Consider the following 26200-nt stretch of genomic DNA (forward strand, 5'->3'; position numbering starts at 1 on the left):
AGGGCAGTATACTCAGTACTGTAAGAAGAAGGACGTTCCAGTAGTGGTAACTGTATCTTCAAAGGGTTGGAGCACGTGGTAAGGGAGAGCATGTTCAGAGGCTAGAACACAGACCATTGTGTCTAGAATGTTGTGTTTGGAGGAGGAAGAAGTCAAAGGAGAGTAGGGACGAATGGAAGGACATGAGACTGAAAGAGTTGATGGAAAACTAGTAGTAAGGGCTTGGGATGCTCTCCTAAGAAATTTGGATTACAACTAAAAAGGGCAACATTTTCATCATTGTGCAAATACACCTTAAAAAGTTCCTTAACACTTGGAAAGCATGAAATGGAGGTTTAAAGCAACTCGGTATTTGAAGATGAAGGATGATATGTTAGCCAGGCACAGAGAGGTTGCAAGAGAAAGAAGGAAAATGAAGGCATCAATAACACAAAAATTTAGTGGGCTCCAAACAATCAACAGATTTCCACTATTTTTTAAAATTTTACTTTCGAAAACCCTTATAAGTTGTCCTTTACATTCTAAGATGACATATTAAAGAAGTTTTTCTAGGTCTGTTGCTTGCAGGAGATGATAGTGGTAGTTAATGTTTTTGAGTAGTCTTGCTTTGGAGCATTAAATTGAAAACCTTGACATTGGTGTCTATGTCCCTTTCATGTTTGTTTCCTCAGCACTACTATACAACACTACAATGTTTGTTACATATTATGCTCAATAAATATTAAATGATGAATGAATGAGAGAAACCCAGAAGAGCAGAGCCTTTTGTTTACTACTCAGTTCCCTAAAATTATAGTAAATTTTATTGTCTGCAAGTTGTAAGTCATGAAATAAAATCATTGGAATTCCTGGCACATAGTAACTTCCCAATAAATGTTTGCTGAATAAATGGGTGAAAGAAAAATCTAAGACAATCAAATGAAGTGTTTATTGAATACTTCCTGGGAACATGGCACTAAAGTATTTCCCCTATCATCAAGATATTATCTCTCTGGAGAAATACTTCAAAATGAATGGTGTGGGTAGTAAGTATTATAGGAGCTCAAGGAAGGGAAGGAGGCTCGTGGACAAGATCCGTATGAGTAGGCTTCAGGAAACAGGATAGACCTCATTAAAATTTGAATGATTGCTATGATTTATAAATGTGAAAAGGAAAAGAAGTTGTTGAAGAATAAGGCATGTGTGGGAGCTTAGTGAGATGGACCACCATCTGGGTTAATTAAGTTTACCATGTTCTCTTTTTAATTCTAGTTGAGTTCTCAAGGATGCCTTTCTTTTCTTATTGCTTTTCAGGGCAGTGTTGGCCCTCTGGGACCAGTTGGACCTTCTGGAATCCCTGGCCCAATGGTATGTTTCTGTTTTTATAATGGATATTTCACTTTGATTTTTCTATGATGTCACAAAGTATCACTTTCTTTTTTAGGGTCTTTTGGGGAATAAGGGCCTACCTGGAATCAAAGGTGATAAGGTGATTTAAATATTTACATTGTCATAGAGATGATTTCTTATCACATTTACTTTTCTTTTGAATCCACACAACTTATAAAATACTTGTTTTAAAATATATGGGATCTAATCTGTACTATCAATTATGTAATTTTTCTCAGAAGTAGGAAAAATAGAGAAATTAACTCTTGTATAACTAGTATTTGCCTTCTTATAACATTGCCACATTTGCATTGCTTAAGTGTCTTCACGTGAAATTGTGCTCTCCAGGGTGAACAAGGCATTGTGGGAGAGCCAGGAGAACCAGGGTATCCTGGAGACAAGGTAATGTTTTTACTGTTAATTTTATATAAATACAACAAACGCCATTGAAAATGTATAAATTCTTTAAAAAGAAAGGAGTACTGATATTTTAATCATTGATTCTATTTTTTTTAGGATATGGTATCAATATGGTTTTACAAGTCTTGTTTAAAGCAGTTTTCTCAATTATTTTAGAATAATTCCATGAATTTTTTTAGTAATTTGTAAATAGAGGCATATCTGCCTTCTGTCGTATAATAGTTTTTGTCTTCACTGTACTGTTCTTTTCTTTTAGGGCACTAGGGGTTTTCCTGGACCACCAGGGATGAGAGGAAAGCCAGGACCTTCAGTAGGTTTGAACTTTTGGTTTGCTCTTTCTGATTCATAGAGTACACACTATGGCATGAGTCTGGAAACCTGTTGTTGTTTGTGGAATGTAAGAAGTAGGATGTAAGACTACCAGTGTGGTGTTTATCTCTCCACTTTTAGAATGTAGCTAATCCTTGAAGTTTTTAGCTAACATTCCATAGATTATTGAATCTCACCCTCCTCACCCCACCCCATCCCAGGCCAAAGACAAAATTTCTGTGAGCCTTAAAGATCTTGGTTGATCTATTATAGACAGTATTTAAACTAAGCAGTAGATTTTAAGTCAGAAAATATAAGGCACCTTAAATAATATTTTAATTTATCCAGATATGTTTCATTAAGGAAACATTCGGAAGAAAAAATAGCATGTCACACTCTCTTATGGGCCCAAATATTCTAGTCCCTTGTCTTTTTTTAACCTTTGACCATCAATTAATTGAAATAAAAGGATACCGTGTATTGTAGTTAACTTGAAGCCCAAGAAACTATAAAACTAAAGTTACTGAATAATTAAAAACATTTAAATGAAAAATGGTTAAAACATGAGTTAAAGGTATTTATCTGCATATTAAAAATCATAATAATTATTATAGCTAACATTTACTGAGTGCTTACGAAGTGCCAGGTGCTCTTCTAAGGTCTATACATCTAATTTAATCCTTAAAACAATCATATGAAGTTGGGACTATTATTATTCCTATTTTACCAATTATGGAAACTGAGACACAGAGAGTTAAATAACTTGCCCAAGGTCCCATAGTTAGTTAGTAGCCACCTGGGCAAACCTAGGAAATCACATATGTCAGAACCCATGCACTTAGCCACTGTGCCATAGTGTTCTGGGCTTTAATGTTTTAAGATTGTTTTAGGGTTTTACTATTGATTATAACTCTGTGAAGGTGATTGTAGATACAAAAACTTAGATACAAAATCATAATTTATTAATATAACATAAAAGAGTGTTGTTTTCCCAAGCAATTCATCATGTTCCCTCTAACTCCACCGTCTCATCTTTGGATTGTTTATTTTTGCATCAAAGGAAGCAGCATTAAGTTACATAACTTTACATACACCATTCTTTATGACTTCTAACATTGACAGCATTTCATATACATTTCCCAGGAATTATTTAATCCAAAGAACAATTGTTGGCATCTATTTATCTAATGACATGTTGGTGGTGCGTTTTGCCTTAACTAGTTTTCACTCAGTCAGCCATCCACCCAGACCTGTGCCGTGGTGTTGAATCTCAGAAGGGGCACGAGTATAGGTCAAGCTAACAAAAAGCTTCTATTTCTCGAGGATGATTCTAAACCACGTAAAAGGAACTTTCAATATCTGCAGTGATTGACCCTTCTTATAACTTCATTTTTTTCTAATGTGAGGGTTTTCTAACTTTTGATAACAGCAAAAGGAAGTGGTATGACACATTTTCTAAGGTCAGTACTCAGTAATAAATAATTTATATTATTCTCTTACACTTTGTAATTAATTACTTGAGAAAACCAGAGTCAAATATCATGCTTATATAAGGTAAACCTTTTTACTGTCTTCCTTACTCTTTGATTCAATTTATATTGATAACATGTTTATTAGGGTGGGAGAGGGGGAATTGCTGGTCTGAATAACATGTAGATTTTAGTTCCAGCCCTGACACTGACCTGCTGTGACCTTGGACATTTAAACACCATGGTATCCAGTTTCTCGGGTTTAAAATGAAAGTCAGTCTATATCATATGTAAGGTTCCTTGCAGCTCTGTGACTCTTTAATCCTCTCTTAGTAATAATGCTTACCAACGTTGCTCTAGTCTAAACTAAAGCAAAGACAGCCTGTTTTACCTTTAGCACATTGTCTTAAAACCTTACTTTTTTTTTTTCCTGGAATCACCAGAAACTCTAATGTGGTTCTTTAAGGCAGTGATGCAGGGAACATGAAATGGTGAGCGTGAGGCTTTTGCTTGCTCGTGTTATACCTTCTTTGTACTATTATAATAAAAATATTTTAATGTCAGCAGGGATTAGTTTGGTAGGAAACAGTTGGCTATTTTTTGTTTTTTTTAATCAGATCTTCAAAATATACATACTTTGGACTGAAGATAGGATAGAGACTTATGAATTAATATTTATGAGATGGCCTTGCCTTTAGACTTTTACTTTATTTATCACTTGTTTCTATCTATTTTTAGAAAAAAATTGTAGTTGTTTGACTTTCCTCATTATGGAAGGAGACACCTGTTTAATGAAAAATTACGTACACAATATCAGTAATCATATTAAAAATAAATCATACAAGTTAGTGCCTATCTAAATCATTTGTTTACTATCATGCAAAGAAAGCCAAAGTCATAAGAATGTCTTTCTTATTTTATATCTCCTACTTTTGGTTTTCTGTTATATAAAATGTTGGTATCACTGATACTGTTTCCAAATGGATCTAAGTTATAACATAAAAGAATGTTTTCAAGATAAAAGAATGTCCTGATCCAGAAGGATTTTAACATTCTGGAATAGGGAAGCTTTTAATCTGCAAGTATTTAAGAGGAAACTACCAATCTGAAGTTGTTAAGAAATATTATTTTTTAAAAAGAGAAAATAAATACAATTATGTCCTTTCCATTTTTTTTTAGCTAGAAGTTGCTGTCATTTGTAGAAGTTTACTTTTAATCATTATTCAATTCTCTAAAAGTTACTTGAAAACTCAGTTTTTATAAAGGAGAATTGACATTCAAGGAAACTTGCCATTGAAGTTTTTCAAAATGAAAATTTTTTCTGAAGGATGAATAAAATTATTCCACAATTTATATTATTAAATATCGGGTTGTCAATCAACTTTTCTGAAAACAAAGGCCTAGTGTATGCTGATTTTTCCTCAAGCTTGTAAATTTAGTGTCTTGTTTAGATGTTGCCACTAGAGGGCCTCAGTGAGAACTTCATCTCTATCTCTTGGAGGTAATATTCATTTTAAGAATTTGACTCCCTTAGATACTGATTATGATGGAGTATGATGGATTATAATTTTGTTTATTTAGGGGAACTTCAGTGAACTTCTGCATAATACTTTATTACTTTTCTCTAGATTTGATTGCAGTAGTTGTATTGTGTACTGTTTAACTCCAGATAACTCTAGCACTCTACAAGGCTGAATTTAGTACATATGGAAAACTGTGCTTTACTTCTTGGAAAGTGGATAAACCCATATTATATATAAAATTTTATGTATAAAAAATGCAAGCAATTTTATGTATTCTGAGACCTATTTAAGTCATATTTAAAGCTCACATAGAAATTTAATATGACAAGTAATGAATTCAATATTTTTTATGAAAACAAGGGTATCAGACTACCGGCCTTTCCTGTTCTGTAGTTTCCTCTCTTGAGAGCATCACCAGCCCTCTCTAGTAGCAGGCTTTTACCCACTTCTCTTTCCACGGACCTTCTTCTCCAGCCCTGATTTCACACTGTTAGCCTGAATGTCAGAAAATGGCTGCAGAGTTATTGAAACTGAATCCTCAGAAGTTTAGTTAAAGGATTAAAGCAATCTAGGAATTCTAGGTATCATCCAGGAGAGGAGAGAGGACGTGAAGGGAAGGATTAATGGTTATAAAATTGATTAACATTTAATGAGTACTTTCTATGTGCTAGGCACTGTGCTTAACACTTATACATTTATTGTCTCATTTAATCCTTATAATGACTCTGTAAGAATGTTACTACTGTTGTTATTATTCCTGTTTTATTGGTGAGAAAACTGAGGCTGAGAGAGATTAAGCAACAAGGATTTAAATCCAGGTGATTCTTAATTACAAAATCAGGCCCCTTATAGTTATCAAAGGAGAAAGGAATTTTCAGAGACAATCAGAGGACCCTGGCTCTTTATGGAAACAGTTCTTCATCTAGAGTTCCCTACTTTAAGTCAAAGTTTACTGTCTTATCTCTGGGTAACACATACCCACACACACAATTTTTTTCCTTGATTTGATTTCCATTAATTTGTTTGTAGCCCTAACATTTAGGAGTATATATATATATATATATATATATATATGGACACATATCTCTATATAATAAGTTTTCTACAATGATGATGGTTATAAATTAAGTCTTTCTGAATAGTCATTAAAACGTTGGCATATTATTATATATTGAGTGTTGTTTGCCAGAAAGTCATTACAACTTTGTGTGGCATAATATATTTAGTGCTTTTTGCTTACCATATGTTTCCTTTTTAAATCATATTTATTAAATTAATGTTTATACTTTGATTTCTCCCACCCACCCCCACGTTTTAGGGCCAAACAGGTAACCCAGGACCCCAAGGACCATCTGGCTCTCGAGGACCAGAGGTAAAATGTTGGTGGGGATATAATTAATTTAAATAAATATAGAAATTAAACTTGATTAGTAAAACATGCTTTTAGGTAATAGGTTTAAGAAAGATTCTCTTTAAAGTTTATATCTAATCGGACTAAATTTTTTCTGTTATGTCAGAAGGTATGCAACAGTGATCTCTAGAAAATAGAAAAGGTATTAGCTACATTATAGTCCTGGTTAGGTCACAGCTGATTTATTTGTTCTGCACAACGACTACTAATAACACATGCTTGGAGCAATCAAATTTCAGGGCCTAAACGCCATTGAATTTTTAATGCAGAATGCTTCCAATTTTTAAATATGCATATATCATTTGGATCTCATATTCTAGAATAAATGCAATTAAGTCTGTAGCAGATATATCAGATTTGCTTGTATATTTGAAATTCTTACTTTGGCTTAATGCTTGATGTAGAGGGGCTTTTTCTTAAGACTACATAGGACATGAGCTTCTGAGATGAAACATTTAAGTTCTTTAAAAAAAATCATTTTATGAGTCAAAGATATACGACATAGAGATAAAGCTTCTGGAGCTCACCCTAGTTCAAAAATATAAACCAAAACATATGCATACATAAACATATAAATAGACATTCACATCTGATCCAGAGTCATAGATGCAGCATTAACAGTGAGAAAGTGAATTTGGCTTCACAATAAATAAATCAGAGCAATAAAGTCCCCATAGTGTCAAAGCAGTAGGCATAGTTTCTAGGAATAGTACCATCCTGGTGTTTTCTCCCTCTCTTTGTAAACTGTAAGGTCTATTTCTTATTCCACAGCTGTCTTTCGGGTTGGCTGATTTCTTTAGCAAATATCTATTCTTATTGTCTAATTTAAAAACGTATTGGATGTTGATAGTTCAAAAATCTAAAAAACTACATTGTATCTACTTTTAATAATAGAGAGGTAATAGGAGGTAAAATACAGCAATGTATTGATGTCATCATTCTGGGAAGAAGGAAATTGTTTTGAGTAATAAAAATGATAATTAACAAAGTAGTAATTAACAGATTAATATAACTTTATCTTTTATGAGCCTGCATTCATTTAATCATTTGTCATGAAAACCTTCCTGGAATGAATCATATTTACCTGTGTTCTCATACTGAGGATGCAGAACCTAATTTATCTTTTATTATCTTTAAAAGTTAATTTTATGAACATGGATTATTCTGTTGTAATTTTAGTTATAGATGGTACGTGTCCTAGGAAGGACTGTGTCATCTCCTTGTTATCAGTATGGTTTTGGATCATTTTCTTTTTTTATATAAAGCCAGGTTAAAGGATGCATGGGCCATGTTTTTGCTTATTACTTAATTTTCCATAAATTTTTTTTCCTCTGTTGTCTTTGAGATTTTATGATTTGCAGTCATGCTTCAAAACATTGCCTCATTGTCTTTGACTCCTGCAAGGTAGTAAGCCCTAACCTATGCCCATTCTTCCTCCTTACCTATTTTAAATTTTTTGATGGGGCTAAAGATTTAACCTGTATTCTCTCAATAATTGGTGCCAGGCTGTTTTGGGAAATGGGGCCTAATCCAAAGATCATAACTTCTTCTTGATCATAAGAATGTAAGATGTAGGATATCATATATGAGGCAACAGCTCTATTTAAATACTTCTTGACATTAGGCTTTTAATAGAATTGTATGTCTAAGAATTTAAAATAGCATGTTTAACAGTATATCAAGCCTAAAAAGTTTCTACTTGCACAGTAGATGAATTTTCTCAGGTAAAGGATCTTATATGTTGTACTGTATTTTGACTTTATCCTGTAGACAGTGATCAAAGCTTTTTAATCAAAGGAATGAACTTATCAGACATGCATTTCAACATATAAGTGGTAGAAAGAGTAAAGATAAAAGAGAAGGAGAGAGGGAGAGATGACAGGACTAAGGCTGCTTAGGAGTATAATGCAAGGCCAAGGGATTAATGATGAGGGCCTGTAATAATAGAGAGGAAAAGGTGGCTTCAAGAAATAATTAGGAAATATAATTCACAGCAGTTGAATCACTCAGTTCAGTTCATTCAGCTTGTGTGAGAGAGGAATAAAAGACAAATTTAATAATTTTTGCTTGAACAGTTATGTAGAATGTAGATCACCATTCTAAAAATAGAGAATAAAAAAGAAGGAGGAGGATACTCAGGGTAGGTGGAGATAATGTTTTGGTTTTGATTTTGTTAGGGCTGAAGTGCCTATAGGACATACAGGAAATTAGTCTCATAAGTGTATAGAAAATTGTATACCTGATACTCAAAAGAGTGAACTAGAGATACATGTTTGTATAGTCATCCCCATAAAGCTATTAGATGACTCAATTGTAATAGATAAAATAATTTAGGCTTTATAAAACAAGGTTTGAAAATACTACACCTGGACCCTCAACTCCAGAAGGCTATATTCTCTGTTTACAGTGCAATTAAGTTTTAAATTGACAGTATTAAGAGCAGTAAAATAAACTTTGGTAACTTAAAAACATCATGAGAAGAAAAAAATCACAATGGAAATTAGAAAATATTTAGAATTAAGTAACAAATCACTATAAAATCTAGTGTTGTACCTAAAGCAGCACCTAGAGGGAAATTCACAGACGTCAGTGCATTTCTCTAAAAAGCAAGGAAGATCAAGAATAAATAAGTTATGCATAGCACAAGTGTAGGGATTTGTTTTAAAAGGAAAAAGATGTTGAAAGAGGTCAAATAGGATAGAGTCTGTGTTCTCTGTAAGTAGGATACTAAATCCCAAGAGTGGGAGAAAGGTGTGCATGCAGAAGGAGGGCGCTCAAAGAGTTCTCTGAGGACTAAGCAGGGAAGGGAACCAGGGACTAGTAACAATTTCTGACTTGCGTTAAAAACTCAGCTGAGGCTGAAAAACCTTTTCCCCAAAATACAGCCAGAAAGTTCAGTACCGTTCATTAGAACCGAATTGCAAACTTGAGTCTCAACTTTCTACTGGGCAAAACAATGAAACATGGTCAGTTATATGCTTTTCTTCTCCCTTGGATAAAAACATATCACTTGTACAAAAGAAGGGCAACAATTCATGGTATTGTGTGATTTCCATATTTGAGTATAGATTGCTATTATAATGTCAAAGTACAATCCAGTAAAAGTAATCCTATTAGAGACCAAAATGATGGTCCTAGGTATATACTTCTGTGATAGCTTTTGTTAGTTATTGGGTGATGAAAGGCTTAAGTTAATATCTGGAAAGTACAGTGCTTTTGAGATATCTTCTGAATGAGAATTGAGGAGTTAGTCTGAGTACCTTGAGCAAATTACTTGGAGTTTTTTTATTGTGAATATTGTAATATATATGTTTAATTTTATATTTTCCTGAATGGCTTATCAATTGTCCCAGAACCACTTGTTAAGCAATTTGTCTTTGCTTCAGTGATTTTAAGATGCCACCCCTATCATATAGTACATTTCCATGGTTATTGGGTCTGTGTCTGGACTTTGTTTTCTATTTCACTTGAATGGTTGTCTATTCCTGTGCAATTGTCACATTATTTTAATGAGAGAAGCTTTATGGTATTTTTTAACTTTATTGAGAAGTAACTTGGAATAATCAACCAATATAATTGCATATATAAAAGTGTACAATGTGATGATTTGATATATATTGTGGAATTATTACCAAGATCAAGATAACACATCCATCACCTCACATAGTTAATTCTTTTAAATTTTTTAAAAAAATCTTATAGGGGTATAGTTGATTTACAATGTTCCGTTAGTTTCAGGTGTACAACAAAGTGAATCAGTTATATATATATGTGTGTGTGTGTGTGTGTGTGTGTGTGTGTGTGTGTGTGTGTGTGTGTATATATATATATGTATATCTCCACTGTTTTTCCCTGTGCTATACAGTAGGTCCTTATTAGTTATCTGTTTTACATATAGTAATGTGTATATGTCAATCCCAACCTCCCAGTTTTATGCCTCCCCACTTTTCCCCCAGGTAACCATAAGATTGTTTTCTACACCTGTTACTCTATTTCTGTTTTGTAAATAAGTTCATTTGTACCATTTTTTTAGATTCCACATATAAGCGATATCATACGATATTTGTCCTCCTCTGACTTATTGCCCTCAGTATGACAGTCTCTAGGTCCATCCCTGTCACTGCAACTGGAATTATTTTGCTCTTTTTAATGACTGAGTAATATTCCATTGTATATTTGTACCACATCTTTATCTATTCATCCATATGTAGATGGACATTTAGGTTGCTTCCATGTCCTGGCTATTGTAAATAGTGCTGCACCGAACATTGGGGTGCATGTATGTTTTCGAATTATGGTTTTCTCCAGGTATATGCCCAGAAGTGGGATTGCTGGATCATATGGTAGCTCTATTTGTAGTTTTTTAAGGAACCTTCATACTGTTCTCCATAGTGGTTGTATCAATTTACATTCCAGCCAACAGTGTAGAAGGGTTCCCTTTTCTCTACACCTTCTGCAGCATTTATTCTTTATAGATTTTTTGATAATGGCCATTCTGACTGGTGTGAGGTGATACCTCATTGTAGTTTTGATTTGCATTTCTCTAATAACTAGTTATATTGAGCATCTTATCATGTGCTTTTTGGCCATCTGTATGTCTTCTTTGGAGAAATGTCTATTTAGATCTTCCATCCATTTTTTGATTGGGCTGGGGTTTCTTTGTTTTTATTGAGCTGCATGAGATGTTTGTATATTTTGGAGATTAATCCCTTCTCAGTTGCTTCATATGCAAATATGTTCTCCCATTCTGAGCGTTGTCTTTTTGTTTTGTTTATGGTTTCCTTTGCTGTGCAATAAATTTTTTGTGGTGAGAATGCTTAAGATCTACTCTTAGCAACCTTCAAGTATATAATACATTTTTTTTTTTTTTTTTTTGGCGGTACGTGGGCCTCTCACTGTTGTGGCCTCTCCCATTGTGGAGCACAGGCTCCGGACGTGCAGGCTCAGGGGCCATGGCTCACGGGCCCAGCCGCTCCGCGGCATGTGGGATCTTCCCGGACTGGGGCATGAACCCGTGTCCCCTGCATCGGCAGGCGGACTCCCAACCACTGCGCCACCAGGGAAGCCCTTACATATTTTTTTTAACTATAGTAATAATGCTGTACATTAGATCCTCAGAACTTACTCTTCTTATAGCTGAACATTTGTATCCTTTGACCTCCATCACCCCATTTCCTCACCCCACAGCCTCTGGCAACAACCATTCTATTATCTGTTTCTATAAAATTGACTTTTTTTAGATTCCATATATAAGTGATAACATACAATATTTGTCTTTCTCTGGCTTATTTCACTTAGCTTAATGCCCTCCGGATTTGTTCACGTTGTTGGAAATGACAAGATTTCATTCTTTTTTATAGCTGAATAATATTTCGCTGTGTTTGTGTGTATTTATCACATTTTTGAGATACATATATGATATATACATTTTACAATGTATATAATGATATAATGATATTTACATTTTCTTTATACATTCATCTGTTGAAGAACATTTAAATTTCCATACCTTGGCTCTTGTGAATAATGCTGCAATGAACATGGGGGTGCATATATCTTATAGACTTAGTGTTTTCATTTTCATTGGGTAAATACCAAGAAGTGGAATTTCTGGATCATATGGTAGTTCTATTCTTAAGTTTGGGGGGAACTTTCTTACTGTTTTCCTTAGTGGCTGTAACAATTTATATTACCACCAACAGTGCACACAACTGTTCTCTTTTCCACATTCTTGCCAACACTTGCTATTTCTTGTATTTTTGATAATAGCTATTTTAACAGATATAAGGTGATATCTCATTGTAGTTTATTGTTTCTTTGTTTGTTGTTTTTTGTTTGTTTTTTATTAGTTTCTGCTTTATAACAAAGTGAATCAGTCATACATATACATCTGTTCCCACATCCCTTCCCTCATGCATCTCCCTCCCTCCCACCCTCCCCATCCCACCCCTCCAGGCAGTCACAAAGCACTGAGCTGATCTCCCTGTGCTCTGCGGCTGCTTCCCACTATCTATCTCTTTCACGTTTGGTAGTGTATATATGTCCGTGCCTCTCTTTCGCTTTGTCACAGCTTACCCTTCCCCCTCCCCATATCCTCAAGTCCATTCTCAAGTAGGTCTGTGTCTTTATTCCCGTTTTACCCCTAGGTTTTTCATGACATTTTTTTTTAATTCCATATATATGTGTCAGCATACGGTATTTGTCTTTCTCTTTCTGACTTACTTCACTCTGTATGACAGACTCTAGGTCTATCCACCTCATTACAAATAGCTCAGTTTCGTTTCTTTTTATGGCTGAGTAATATTCCATTGTATATATGTGCCACATCTTCTTTATCCATTCATCCGATGATGGACACTTAGGTTGTTTCCAGCTCCGGGCTATTGTGAATAGAGCTGCAATGAACATTTTGGTACATGTCTCTTTTTGAATTATGGTTTTCTCAGGGTATATGCCTAGAAGTGGGATTGCTGGGTCATATGGTAGTTCTATTTTTAGTTTTTTAAGGAACCTCCATACTGTTCTCCATAGTGGCTGTACCAATTCACATTCCCACCAGCAGTGCAAGAGTGTTCCCTTTTCTCCACACCCTCTCCAGCATTTATTGTTTCTAGATTTCTTGATGATGGCCATTCTGACTGGTGTGAGATGATATCTCATTGTAGTTTTGATTTGCATTTCTCTAATGATTAATGATGTTGAGCATTCTTTCATGTGTTTGTTGGCAGTCTGTATATCTTCTTTGTAGAAATGCCTATTTAAGTCTTCTGCCCATTTTTGGATTGGGTTGTTTGTTTTTTTGCTACTGAGCTGCATGAGCTGTTTATAAATTTTGGAGATTAATCCTTTGTCAGTTGCTTCATTTGCAAATATTTTCTCCCATTCTGAGGGTTCTCTTTTGGTCCTGTTTATGGTTTCCTTTGCTGTGCAAAACCTTTGAAGTTTCATAAGGTCCCATTTGTTTATCTTTGTTTTTATTTCCATTTCTCTAGGAGGTGGGTCGAAAAGGATCTTGCTGTGATTTATGTCATAGAGTGTTCTGCCTATGTTTTCCTCTAAGAGTTTGATAGTTTCTGGCCTTACATTTAGGTCTTTAATCCATTTTGAGCTTATTTTTGAGTATGGTGTTAGGGAATGATCTAATTTCATACTTTTACATGTCCCTGTCCAGTTTTCCCAGCACCACTTATTGAAGAGGCTGTCCTTTCTCCACTGTACATTCCTGCCTCCTTTATCAAAGATAAGTTGACCATATGTACGTGGGTTTATCTCTGGGCTTTCTATCCTGTTCCATTGATCTATCTTTCTGTTTTTATGCCAGTACCACACTGTCTTGATTACTGTAGCTTTGTAGTATAGTCTGAAGTCAGGGAGCCTGATTCCTCCAGCTCCGTTTTTCGTTCTCAAGATTGCTTTGGCTATTTGGGGTCTTTTGTTTTTCCAAACAAATTTTGAAATTTTTTGTTCTAGTTCTGTGAAAAATGCCAGTGGTAGTTTGATAGGGATTGCATTGAATCTGTAGATTGCTTTGAGTAGTAGAGTCATTTTCACAATATTGATTCTTCCAATCCAGGAGCATGGTATATCTCTCCATCTATTTGTATCATCTTTAATTTCTTTCATCAGTGTCTTATAATTTTCTGCATACAGGTCTTTTGTCTCCTTAGGTAGGTTTATTCCTAGATATTTTATTCTTTTTGTTGCAATGGTAAAGGGGAGTCTTTTCTTGATTTCATTTTCAGATTTTTCATCATTAGTGTACAGGAATGCCAGAGATTTCTGTGCATTAATTTTGTATCCTGCTACTTTACCAAATTCATTGATTAGCTCTAGTAGTTTTCTGGTAGCATCTTTAGGATTCTCTATGTATAGTATCATGTCATCTGCAAACAGTGACAGCTTTACTTCTTCTTTTCCAATTTGGATTCCTTTTATTTCCTTTTCTTCTCTGATTGCTGTGGCTAAAACTTCCAAAACTAGGTTGAATAAGAGTGGTGAGAGTGGGCAGCCTTGTCTTGTTCCTGATCTTAGTGGAAATGGTTTCAGTTTTTCACCATTGAGGACAATGTTGGCTGTGGGTTTGTCATATATGGCCTTTATTATGTTGAGGAAATTTCCCTCTATGCCTACTTTCTGCAGGGTTTTTATCATAAATGGGTGTTGAATTTTGTCGAAAGCTTTCTCTGCATCTATTGAGATGATCATATGGTTTTTCTCCTTCAACTTGTTAATATGGTGTATCACATTGATTGATTTGCATATATTGAAGAATCCTTGCATTCCTGGAATAAACCCCACTTGATCATGGTGTATGATCCTTTTAATGTGCTGTTGGATTCTGTTTGCTAGTATTTTGTTGAGGAGTTTTGCATCTATGTTCATCAGTGATATTGGCCTGTAGTTTTCTTTCTTTGTGACATCCTTGTCTGGTTTTGGTATCAAGGTGATGGTGGCCTCATAGAATGAGTTTGGGAGTGTTCCTTCCTCTGATATTGTTTGGAAGAGTTTGAGAAGGATGGGTATTAGCTCTTCTCTAAATGTTTGATAGAATCCACCTGTGAAGCCGTCTGGTCCTGGGCTTTTGTTTGTTGGAAGATTTTTTATCACAGTTTCAATTTCAGTGCTTGTGATTGGTCTATTCATATTTTCTATTTCTTCCTGATTCAGTCTTGGCAGGTTGTGCATTTCTAAGAATTTGTCCATTTCTTCCAGGTTGTCCATTTTATTGGCATAGAGTTGCTTGTAGTAATCTCTCATGATCTTTTGTATTTCTGCAGTGTCAGTTGTTACTTCTCCTTTTTCATTTCTAATTCTATTGATTTGAGTCTTTTCCCTTTTTTTCTTGATGAGTCTGGCTAATGGTTTGTCAATTTTGTTTATCTTCTCAAAGAACCAGCTTTTAGTTTGGTTGATCTTTGCTATCGTTTCCTTCATTTCTTTTTCATTTATTTCTGATCTGATCTTTAGGATTTCTTTCCTTCTGCTAACTTTGGGGGTTTTTTGTTCTTCTTTCTCTAATTGCTTTAGGTGCACGGTTAAGTTGTTTACTCAAGATGTTTCCTGTTTCTTAAGGTGGGATTGTATTGCTATAAACTTCCCCCTTAGAACTGCCTTAGCTGCGTCCCATAGGTTTTCGGTCGTCGTGTCTCCATTGTCCTTTGTTTCTAGGTATTTTTTAATTTCCTCTTTGATTTCTTCAGTGATCACTTCGTTATTGAGTAGTGTATTGTTTAGCCTCCATGTGTTTGTATTGTTTACAGATCTTTTCCTGTAATTGATGTCTAGTCTCATAGCATTGTGGTCGGAAAAGATACTTGATACAATTTCAATTTTCTTAAATTTACCAAGGCTTGATTTGTGACCCAAGATATGATCTATCCTGGAGAATGTTCCATGAGCACTTGAGAAAAATGTGTATTCTGTTGTTTTTGGATGGAATGTCCTATAAATATCAACTAAGTCCATCTTCTTTAATGTATCATTTAAAGCTTGTGTTTCCTTATTTATTTTCATTTTGGATGATCTGTCCATTGGTGAAAGTGGGGTGTTAAAGTCCCCTACTATGATTGTGTTACTGTCAATTTCCCCTTTTATGGCTGTTAGTATTTGCCTTATGTATTGAGGTGCCCCTATGTTGTGTGCATAAATATTTACAATTGTTATATCTTCTTCTTGGATCGATCCCTTGATCATTATGTAGTGTCCTTCTTTGTCTCTTCTAATAGTCTTTATTTTAATGTCTATTTTGTCTGATATAAGAATTGCTACTCCAGCTTTCTTTTGATTTCCATTTGCATGGAATATCTTTTTCCATCCCCTTACTTTCAATCTGTATGTGTCTCTAGGTCTGAAGTGGGTCTCTTGTAGACAGCATATATATGGGTCTTGTTTTTGTATCCATTCAGCCACTCTGTGTCTTTTGGTGGGAGCATTTAGTCCATTTACATTTAAGGTAATTATTGATATGTATGTTCCTATTCCCATTTCCTTAATTGCTTTGGGTTCGTTATTGTAGGTATATTCCTTCTGCTGTGTTTCTTGCCTAGAGAAGTTCCTTTAGCATTTGTTGTAAAGCTGGTTTGGTGGTGCTGAATTCTCTCAGCTTTTGCTTGTCTGTAAACATTTTAATTTCTCCATCAAATCTGAATGAGATCCTTGCTGGGTAGAGTAATCTTGGTTGCAGTTTTCTCTCCTTCATCACTTTAATTATGTCCTGCCACTCCCTTCTGGCTTGTAGAGTTTCTGCTGAGAGATCAGCTGTTAACCTGATGGGGATTCCCTTGTGTGTTATTTGTTGTTTTTGCCTTGCTGCTTTTAATATGATTTCTTTGTGTTTAATTTTTGACAGTTTGATTAATATGTGTCTTGGCGTATTTCTCCTTCGATTTATTCTGTATGGGACTCTCTGTGCCTCCTGGACTTGATTAACTATTTCCTTTCCCATATTAGGGAAGCTTTCAACTATAATCTCTTCAAATATTTTCTCAGTCCCTTTCTTTTTCTCTTCTTCTTCTGGAACCCCTATAATTTGAATGTTGGTGCGTTTAATGTTGTCCCAGAGGTCTCTGAGACTGTCCTCTGTTCTTTTCATTCTTTTTTCTTTATTTTGCTCTGCAGCAGTTATTTCCACTATTTTATCTTCCACCTCACTTATCCGTTCTTCTGCCTCAGTTATTCTGCTATTGATCCCATCTAGAGTATTTTTCATTTCATTTATTGTGTTTTTAATTGATGCTTGATTCATCTTTAGTTCTTCTAGGTCCTTGTTAACTGTTTCTTGCATTTTGTCTATTCTATTTCCAAGATTTTGGACCTTGGAAATAGAATCTTGGATCAGCTTTACTATCATTATTCTGAATTCTTTTTTAGGTAGACTGCCTATTTCCTCTTCATTTGTTAGGTCTGGTGGGTTTTTATCTTGCTCCTTCACCTGCTGTGTATTTTTCTGCCTTCTCATTTTGCTTATGTTACTGTGTTTGGCTTCTCCTTTTTGCAGGCTGCAGATTCGTAGTTCCCGTTGTTTTTGGTGTCTGTCCCCCGTGGCTAAGGTTGTTTCAGTAGGTTGTGTAGGCTTCCTGGTGGGGGGGACTAATGCCTGTGTTCTGGTGGTTGAGGCTCGATCTTGTCTTTCTGGTGGACAGGTCCACGTCTGGTGGTGTGTTTTGGGGTGTCTGTGGCCTTATTATGTTTTTAGGTAGCCTCTCTGCTAATGGGTGGTGTTGTGTTCCTGTCTTGCTAGTTGCTTGGCATAGGGTGACCAGCACTGTAGCTTGCTGGTCGTTGACTGAAGCTGGGTGCTGGTGTTGAGATGGAGATCTCTGGGAGATTTTCGCTGCTTGATATTATGTGGAGCTGGGAGGTCTCTTGTGGACCCGTGTCCTAAAGTTGGCTCTCCCACTTCAAAGGCACAGCACTGACTCCTGGCTGCAGCACCAAGAGCCTTTCATCCACCCGGCTCAGAATAACAGGGAGAAAAAGTAGAAAGAAAGAATTAGTAGAAGAAAGAAAGAGAGAGGGAAAGAAAGGAAGAAGGGAAGGAAGGAAGGAAGAAAGAAAGGAGGGAGGGAGGAAGGATGGAAAGAAAGAAAGAAAGGAGGGAGGGAGGGAGGAATGAAAGCAAAAGGAAGAGTGAATGGAAGAAGGGAGGGAGGGAGGAAGGAAAGAAAGAAAGAACGACAGGAGGGAGGGAGGGAGGAAGGAAAGAAAAAGTGGAAAAAAGAAGGGTGGGAGGGAGGGAGGGAGGAAAGAAAAAAGGAAAGGAGGAGCGGAGGGAGGGAGGAAGGGAAGGTAGGAAAAAAAGAAAGAGCAGGTAAAGTAAAATAGAATAAAGTATGAAATATAGTAGCGTTATTAAAATTAAAAAGTAATTATTGAAAAAAAACGGACCGATAGAACCCTGGGACATATGGTGGAAGCAAAGCTATACAGAGAGAATCTTACACAGAAGATTACACATACACATTCACAAAAAGAGAGCAGGGGGAAAAATCAAAAATCTTGCTCTCCAAGTCCACCTCCTCAATTTGGGATAATTCGTTGTAAAAAGAGGAAAAGGGCGAGAAGTCTGAAATCTTGCTCTCTAAGTCCACCTCCTCAATTTGGGATAATTCGTTGTAAAAAGAGGAAAAGGGGGGAAAGTCTTAAATCTTGTCCTCAAAGTCCACTTCCTCAATTTGGGATGATTCGCTGTCCATTTATGCACTCCACAGACGCAGGGCACATCAAATGGACCGTGGAGCTTTAATCCGCTGCCTCCGAGGCTGCACAGAGAGATTTCCCTGTCTCTGCTCTCACAGCTCCTGGGTCTCAGCCTTGGACCTGGCCCCGCCTCTGCGCGTAGGTCGCCGGAGGGCGTCCGTTCTTCGCTCAGACAGGACGGGTTTAAAGGAGCCGCTGATTCGGGGGCTCTGGCTCACTCAGGCAGAGGGGAGGGAGGGGCGCGCAGTGTGGGGCGGGCCTGCGGCGGCAGAGGCCGGCGTGACGTTGCAGCAGCCCGAGGCGCTCCGTGCGCTTTCCCGGGAAAGCCGTCCCCGGGTCCCGGGACCCCGGCAGTGGCGGGGTGCACAGGCCCCCCCGGAAGGCGGGGCGGACAGTGACCCGCGCTCGCACACAGGCCCCGCGGCGGCAGCGGCAGCAGCAGCCCCAGCGTCCCACGCCCGTCTCCGAGGTCCGCGCCTTTAGCCGCGGCTTGCGCCTGTCTCCGGCGCTTCCCCTATCAGCCCTCTTAATGTCCTCTCCTCACGCACCAGGAAACAAAAGGGAAAAAAGTCTCTTGCCTCTTCGGCAGCTCCAGACCCTTTCCCCGGACTCCCTCCGGCTAGCCGTGGTGCACTAACCCCTTCAGGCTCTCTTCCCGCGCCAGCCCCAGTCCTCTCCCTGCGCTCCGACTGAAAGCTGATACGGAGCCTCAGCTCCCAGCCTCGCCCGCCCCAGCGGCCGAGCAGACAAGCCTCTCGGGCTGGTGTGTGCCTGAGGGCACCGATCCTCTGCCGGAATCTCTCCGCTTTGCCTTCCACACCCCTGTTGCTGTGCTCTCCTCCGCTACTCCGAAGCTTTCCCCCTCCGCCACCTGCAGTCTCCGCCCGCGAAGAGGCTTGTAGTGTGTGGAAACCTTTCCTCCTTCACGGCTCCCTCCCACTAGTGCAGGTTCCGTCCCTATCCTATTGTCTCTGTTTATTGTTTTTTTCTTTTGCCCTACCCAGGTATGTGGGGAGTTTCTTGCCTTTTGGTGGGTCTGAGGTCTTCTGTCAGCGTTCTGTAGGTGTTCTGTAGGAGTTGTTCCACGTGTAGATGAATTTCTGATGTATCTGTGGGGAGGAAGGTGATCTCCGCGTCTTCCTCTTCCGCCATCTTCCTAAATGCATCTCATTGTAGTTTTGATTTGCATTTCCCTGATGATTAGGGATGCTTAGCATCTTTTCATATACCTATTGGCCATCTGTATGTCTTCTTTGGAAATATGTCTATTCAGATCCTGCCCAATTTTTAACCAGATTGAATTTTTCGATGTTGAGTTGTACAAGTTCTTTATATATTTTGGATATTAACCCTTTATTAGATATATGGTTTGCAAGTATTTTATTAGGTTTGACTTACATTTATAAATTAATTTAGAGAGCAGTGACATTTTTATGATATTGAGTCATCCTCTTAAAGAACAATGGATGTCTTTCATTTGTTCAAGTATGCTTTTGTGTTTTTCAGGAATGTTTTAAAGTTTTCCTCATATAGGTTTTTGTACATGTCTAATTAAATTTGTTCCTAACTATTTTTTGTTGCTATTATAAATGGGATTTTTCTCTACCACTGTATTCTCTAACAGGTTTTTGTATGTATATGAAGATTATTGGCTTCTGAATGTTAATTTTACATCCTGCTGCTTTAATGGTTAATTGTCTTTGAGTTATTTTTACCATTGATTTTCTAAAGTTTTCTAGATGTACTCTCATGTAATTTTCAAACTTTTTAAATCAGTTCCCATACCTCTAATTCAGTTCTCTTGTCTAGTGGCATTGTAATACCTCTAGTACAATGCTGAAGAGTTGGAAGTAGTGTGCATCCTTGTCTTGTTCCTCATTTCAGTGGAAATGCTATAATGATTTCTCATGAAGTAAATGCTAAATTAAAATTAAAATATGCACATGTTTTATCATGTTAAGAAATATCAGTTCCTATTTCCTGAGTGTTTTTTAAATCAGGAATCATTTTTATAGTTTGTCAAATATATATAGAGAGTCAGATATTTGCTATATTTTCAATATGTATAGAGATAATTATATATCTCTTTTTAGATATATTTATTGATATATTATAGCAATGGATTTTCTATTATCTATTTTGTATATAATAACTATTTCTATATAATTTTTGTACATTGACTATTTCTATATGACTTTTCTATTGCATTCTTGAAAAAATTCTACTTTATCATGGCACATTATTTTCCTAACATAATATTAATTATACTAATATTCATTAGTACTTCTGCATCAATATTTCTAAGTGATATTGGCCTGTAATATTCTTTCTTTTTTTGGTACTTCATCAGGTTTTAGATATCAGTGTTATATTTATTTCATCAAAATATATAGAAAGTCTTCTTAGTTTTTAGTGCTCTGGAATAATTTATGGAATACTGGGATTATCTTACCTGTGAGGCTTTGGTGGAATTTTCCTGTGAAACCATCTGGAATGGATGCTTTTTTGTGGAGTAGTTTCTTGGTACCTTTCTGTGTTGCTTCTGTGAAAATTAGCCTGCTTAGAATTAAGCTTTTTATCTCTAAAGGGGTTAGCTTTGTTAAATTGTTGTTTTCTTAGGAAATTAGCTGTTTCACCTAGGTTTTAAAATTTACTTCCATATAAATCTGCAAAATAGTCTCATGATTTTTAAACTTTGTTTTAAGAATTTTCTCTTGTGTGCTATTTAAAATTTGTTAAATTTTTTATATTTGTGTTTTCTCTTTTTTTCTCTTGATTAGGCTCAATTCAGTTTGTCTAATCTGTTAATTTTTTTCTCAAAAAAACCCTGAAATTTTTATTTATTGTCTTCTCTTTTTCTTTTCTTTAGATAATTAGTTTCTCTTTGTATTTCCATTATTTTCTTGAGATTCTTTTGGTTTACGTTCTTCTTCTTTTTGAGTTGGGAATTTTATTTAATTTATTTTTGTTCTTTTATTTTTATTCCTAAAACTATTAAGGGCCATGCCTTTCCTCCTGATCATTGCTTTAAATGTATCCCATGTATTCTGGTATTGAGTATTTTTATTGCCATTATTTTTTAGATATTTTGTAATTTCAGCTTGTATCTCCCTCTTAACCCAAGAGTTATTTAAGAAGGCGTTTTAAAATTTCCAAGTGGGAGAGCCTGTTGGTTTTGATTTTGTTAATAATTCCTGGTTTCATTACACTGTTATCATAAACTGTTGTTCTGTTTTATGGAACTTAGCGGTCTGATTTTTTCTTTGTGACCTAATATATGATCCCTTTTTGTGACTGTTCAGTATGAACTTGACAAAAAGGTATATTTTTATTATCAGATGTGAAGTTCAGTATATAGTGACTTGCTCTTCCTTATTGATTACGTTCTTTACTTTTCTGATGTATCTTCACTTATTTTTGGTCTGATTGATCTGTCTGTTTTAATGGGATGGACTGTGGCTGTTGTCTACCCAGCTGCTTTGGGGCCACAAATGGTACTTATTTCTCCCTCCTTCACTATCCATTTTAAATTCCCCTCACCCTCAGCTGCCTCCTCAGTAGGTCTTGGTGACTTATCTGGTAGTATAACCTAAACCTTCATGACTGTTAGGGCAGTTCCAAGATATGTTGATTGTATCATCTGTGTTTCATGTATATTCCTTCCTGCCTTTTTTGTATAAAGCAGTCTTTCTTCCTTTTGTTTTTCAGAGTCAGTTAACCATGCCAGTTTGGTGACTTCTCTTTTTGTTTGCTCATATCTTGTCATAAAATGTCTAAAGGTCCTGGTAGCAGCTGTAACTTTTAGTTTGTTAGGACCTTTGATGTGCCTTCTGTCAAGAGAGAGCCCCTTTGGGTATCAGGATCCCAACCCTGAAGAGTCCTAGGTTGTGGAGACAGAACACACAAAATGTACTGTTATTGGAAGTGATGGCAGATAGGACCACACCTGCTTCTACTTCTTGGTTTGGGACTCATATATCCTTCCTATTAGGGACAAAGTATCATATGGAGGTGGCTGACTTAATAAATACACTGTATCCCAAAGAGTGGCACTCCATTCTTTCATATTGTTTCCTCTGAGCTGGTTCTTCAGTTATAACTTTAGAAGGCAGTTCCAGTGTTCTGTGAGACTGACTACCTCTAGATGTTGCAAGGTGGATTAAGACCAGTGGATCATATCATGGGGTCACTCTTATACCTCCTTCAATGTACGGATACTATGCTTTATGAGGTTCCATGCCTGTGGATCATGCATTCTGTAATTCCCTAGATAGTGGTGCTAGTTAAACCTCTAAAGAGAGGAAAGGCACACTTTTAACTAAAATATGTATCTAACTCTGTAAAAATGAACTGCTGATACTGCCAGACTGAAAGGGGCCCACATGAATGTAAAATTTTTAAATCTCTTTTTTAAAACATAAATTAAAAGGATGCATTTGCCAGCTCAGTGACTACACACCATGTAAGGGAAGGCCTTAGTCATCTGCTTTGGTGATAATACTACATCTGACACAGCAGCTGCATTTGGGGCTGTGGTAGTCTACAGTTATCTCCAGAATAAAACTGATTTCTGTATTGGCCAATCTGACAAATTACACAGTGCTATGATAGAGACGGCCACCCGTACATATTTTAGATCTTAAATGGTGGCACTAATCTCTGATATGCTCTCCACACACAATGTGATTGGCCGTCATGTAGTTGTGAGTGATTGGCTGATCCTTAGAACCAAAGGTCCACCTAACGATAGGAGTATCCCTGCCTTTTTGGCTCCTTTTTAGAAAATCCAGTTCTAATTATTCATTTTCAGGAGGTCTTTTAGAGATACCTATTTTATGTTAATCACCAAAAACACAAAATGATGGTAAGTTAGATTAAGTCCTGACTTTAAGGAGCTTATATTCAAGAAATTAATACTAAATTCAGACTATGTCAAAGCATCCACTGTCTGTCTTTCCCCCAGACATCAAGATTAATTAGGTTTGATAAAATTCAAAATAAAAAATCAGGTCATTCTTTAATAGTCTAGAATCAGTGTAGTTCTCAGAGAAAATTATAAAACAGCCAAAGAATTTCTTTCCTGAGGTCTCTGGTCTCTCCTTTCTATATTCTCTCCCTGTTGGGTATGAGTTCTTGTCTATTTCAAGCAACCAGTGTCTCTTTTTCTTTCCATAATTTACCCTTCTTATCGAAGCCTGTTTTTAGAGAAAGACCTGATAAATATTTATTTCACTCCCATCAGTAACTGGTTAACAGCTAACTGCAATATAATTCCCTCTCAAGGATATTTACATTTCAACACTAAACAGAAACCTGAAAGTAATGCAAGGAGTTTTGAGTGTCATTTAGTGAGCAGGAAAAATTTGTGGTTGATTAGAAATTTTGATACTCCTCAAATTAATCATATCATACAAGTGGTCACCTACACTACCAATAAGACAGGACAAGACTGGCCAGTATTTCTTGCTAGTGCTTTCTAGTTTGGAAATTCAAATCTTCATAAGAGTTAGTAAAAGCAAAGCACTCTGAAGTTTTTGTTGTAAATGCTAAGTTGTTTGCCATTGGCATTGAACAGAATTGTTCATCATTAAAGACCATCTGAACAAATGTCACTTCAAAGTTATTTTCATGCTTATTCTAGGTGAATTGTTAAATTGCTGTAACAAAGAAGTAAATATACCTGTGCATTTAGCTCTTCACAGAACTGTAAATATTAGAGGTGTCTCAAGGTAAAACATTATGTACTTTAAAACATAAGATTAAAATTTTTTCCATAATCGTTCTTTGTTTTTAAGAAAAACATATGGAGAATGCTGTACAGGACTCTTTTCTATTTCTTTAAGCATAGTAGTATCAATTTTAGCACTAACCCCATGCTTCCTCCCAGTTCTGGCAGCAAACCACCTTCAAATGTGGTAGCAGGATAGTTAGAATGTTTGTTGATTCAGCCGTTAACCTCCCTGGGCTACAGAGATTGCCAAATAGTTGAATTTTGGATGATATTCTTAGTAAATGGGACCAGTTGTTTACTGTAAAAATGAGCTGAGACCACTGATCACAGAGATACCAGAAATGGCCAAGCAGTGGGTCCTCTTTTTCCACCATGGTGGTCTTCATTAGAGACAAAGACCAAAGTTTATTTGGAGAGTCTGCTCATAAGTGAAGGCGTGCTTCTAAATGTCCATTTTAGCTCTTAAGTGAATGTAACCGGAATGAGGTTGCCTGTGGCCAGCTATGTTAGTTGAGTAGATCTTAGTGCTAATGGATTCCCTTCACTTAAACCAGTTACGTCTTTCGTATCTGTTATCAACTGAGTTTGGTTGAGTAATTTGGTGTTTTTAGTTGTTACCCAAAAAGTAGTGTTGAAAGAAAACATGTGATTAAATCAGTCAATAAAAAATTGTTTCTTGAATTCCTACGGTGTGCAAGGCTGTGCCTAGTGAACACTGTGGGATATGTACAAAAAGAATGTGTTATCCATAATTGGGGGAAATTTACAGCCTGCTTGAGAAAGGCAAGATATGTACATATACTGTTAATAATGGTAATGGCATCATGTGAGAATTAAATAAATAGTTATCATAGTTCAATGTTAGTACAGAGAGTTAACATAAGGTAGAAGGATTAGGGAAAGGGTCTTGGAAAAGATGGATCTTGAATTAGATTGTTGATGAATAAAGGGCAAGAAAAGGGGAGAGCAATCCAAGCAGAGTAAATCACATGAGCAGAGCTAGACATCTAGGTAATATGCTTGGTGGATTTACAAACAGTGAATAAAACTGGCTAGCTGATGCAGATTTCTTGTGTTGGTTTAGAGTGACAAATAAGGTGATAAAAGTAGATTGGTGCCAAATTGCATAAGGCCTTTGATTCTAAGCTATATCAGACGCACAGTATTCAGTAGCTAGGTAGTCAGGCCTAATACCACAGTTGTATTGTGGAAAAAAATATGGAATATTCCCCTTCATCTCCCAAGTAAACCAGCCAAAGTTTTATTGATTTGCCTGGTTTCTGTCCATAACAGTCACAAATTTCTATCCTTTCATACTCAGTATAAGTGGCAGTCTCTATAACTGTTATCTGAAAGGGGATGGAATCTTCTGCCAACCTAGGATGAATCTTAGTACTATTAGTTACTGTTAATAATAGTACTTAGTAGTTTTGTTACAGTGAGGTAGACCTGAGGCTGCTCACCAGATTGAGGAGGAAATCTTTCCATTCAGAGGAGAGTTAGCAACAACTAGGGCAACTGTCTTTGAAGATGCTTTCCGTTCCCAGTATTTGGTCTACAGCCATCTTTCCCAGTTCCTCCTTTTAGCAGGCAATAAAGTGGGGGACGATTTATTGCCTGGTTGTCTGCACAATTTGGTCAAATTCACTGCCAATTCCCATTAACTCTCCTCATATCCTGTTATCATCGGTGAAGCCCTCATACTTCCTCTTACAGAAAGCTATGTCTCCATCAGTATCCCGTCCTCAGGACCTGAACCGTCAGGGACTGT

At 36.5% G+C, this 26200-nt stretch overlaps 1 protein-coding gene across 1 annotated transcript in view; it reads left to right on the top strand.

Annotated features, from left to right (window-relative positions):
• The window catches only part of COL24A1 (collagen type XXIV alpha 1 chain), a 400363-nt gene that overhangs the window by 128502 nt on the left and 245661 nt on the right, over positions 1–26200 (top strand). The window contains exons 15-19 of the mRNA XM_081222837.1: positions 1294–1347; positions 1424–1468; positions 1717–1770; positions 2045–2098; positions 6408–6461. Coding sequence (XP_081078963.1) covers positions 1294–1347; positions 1424–1468; positions 1717–1770; positions 2045–2098; positions 6408–6461 — 261 coding nt within the window. The remainder of the gene's footprint in view (positions 1–1293; positions 1348–1423; positions 1469–1716; positions 1771–2044; positions 2099–6407; positions 6462–26200) is intronic.

The sequence above is a fragment of the Mesoplodon bidens genome (genome assembly GCF_964165515.1).
Source record: "Mesoplodon bidens genome assembly, chromosome: 2".
Lineage (NCBI taxonomy): Eukaryota > Metazoa > Chordata > Mammalia > Artiodactyla > Ziphiidae > Mesoplodon > Mesoplodon bidens.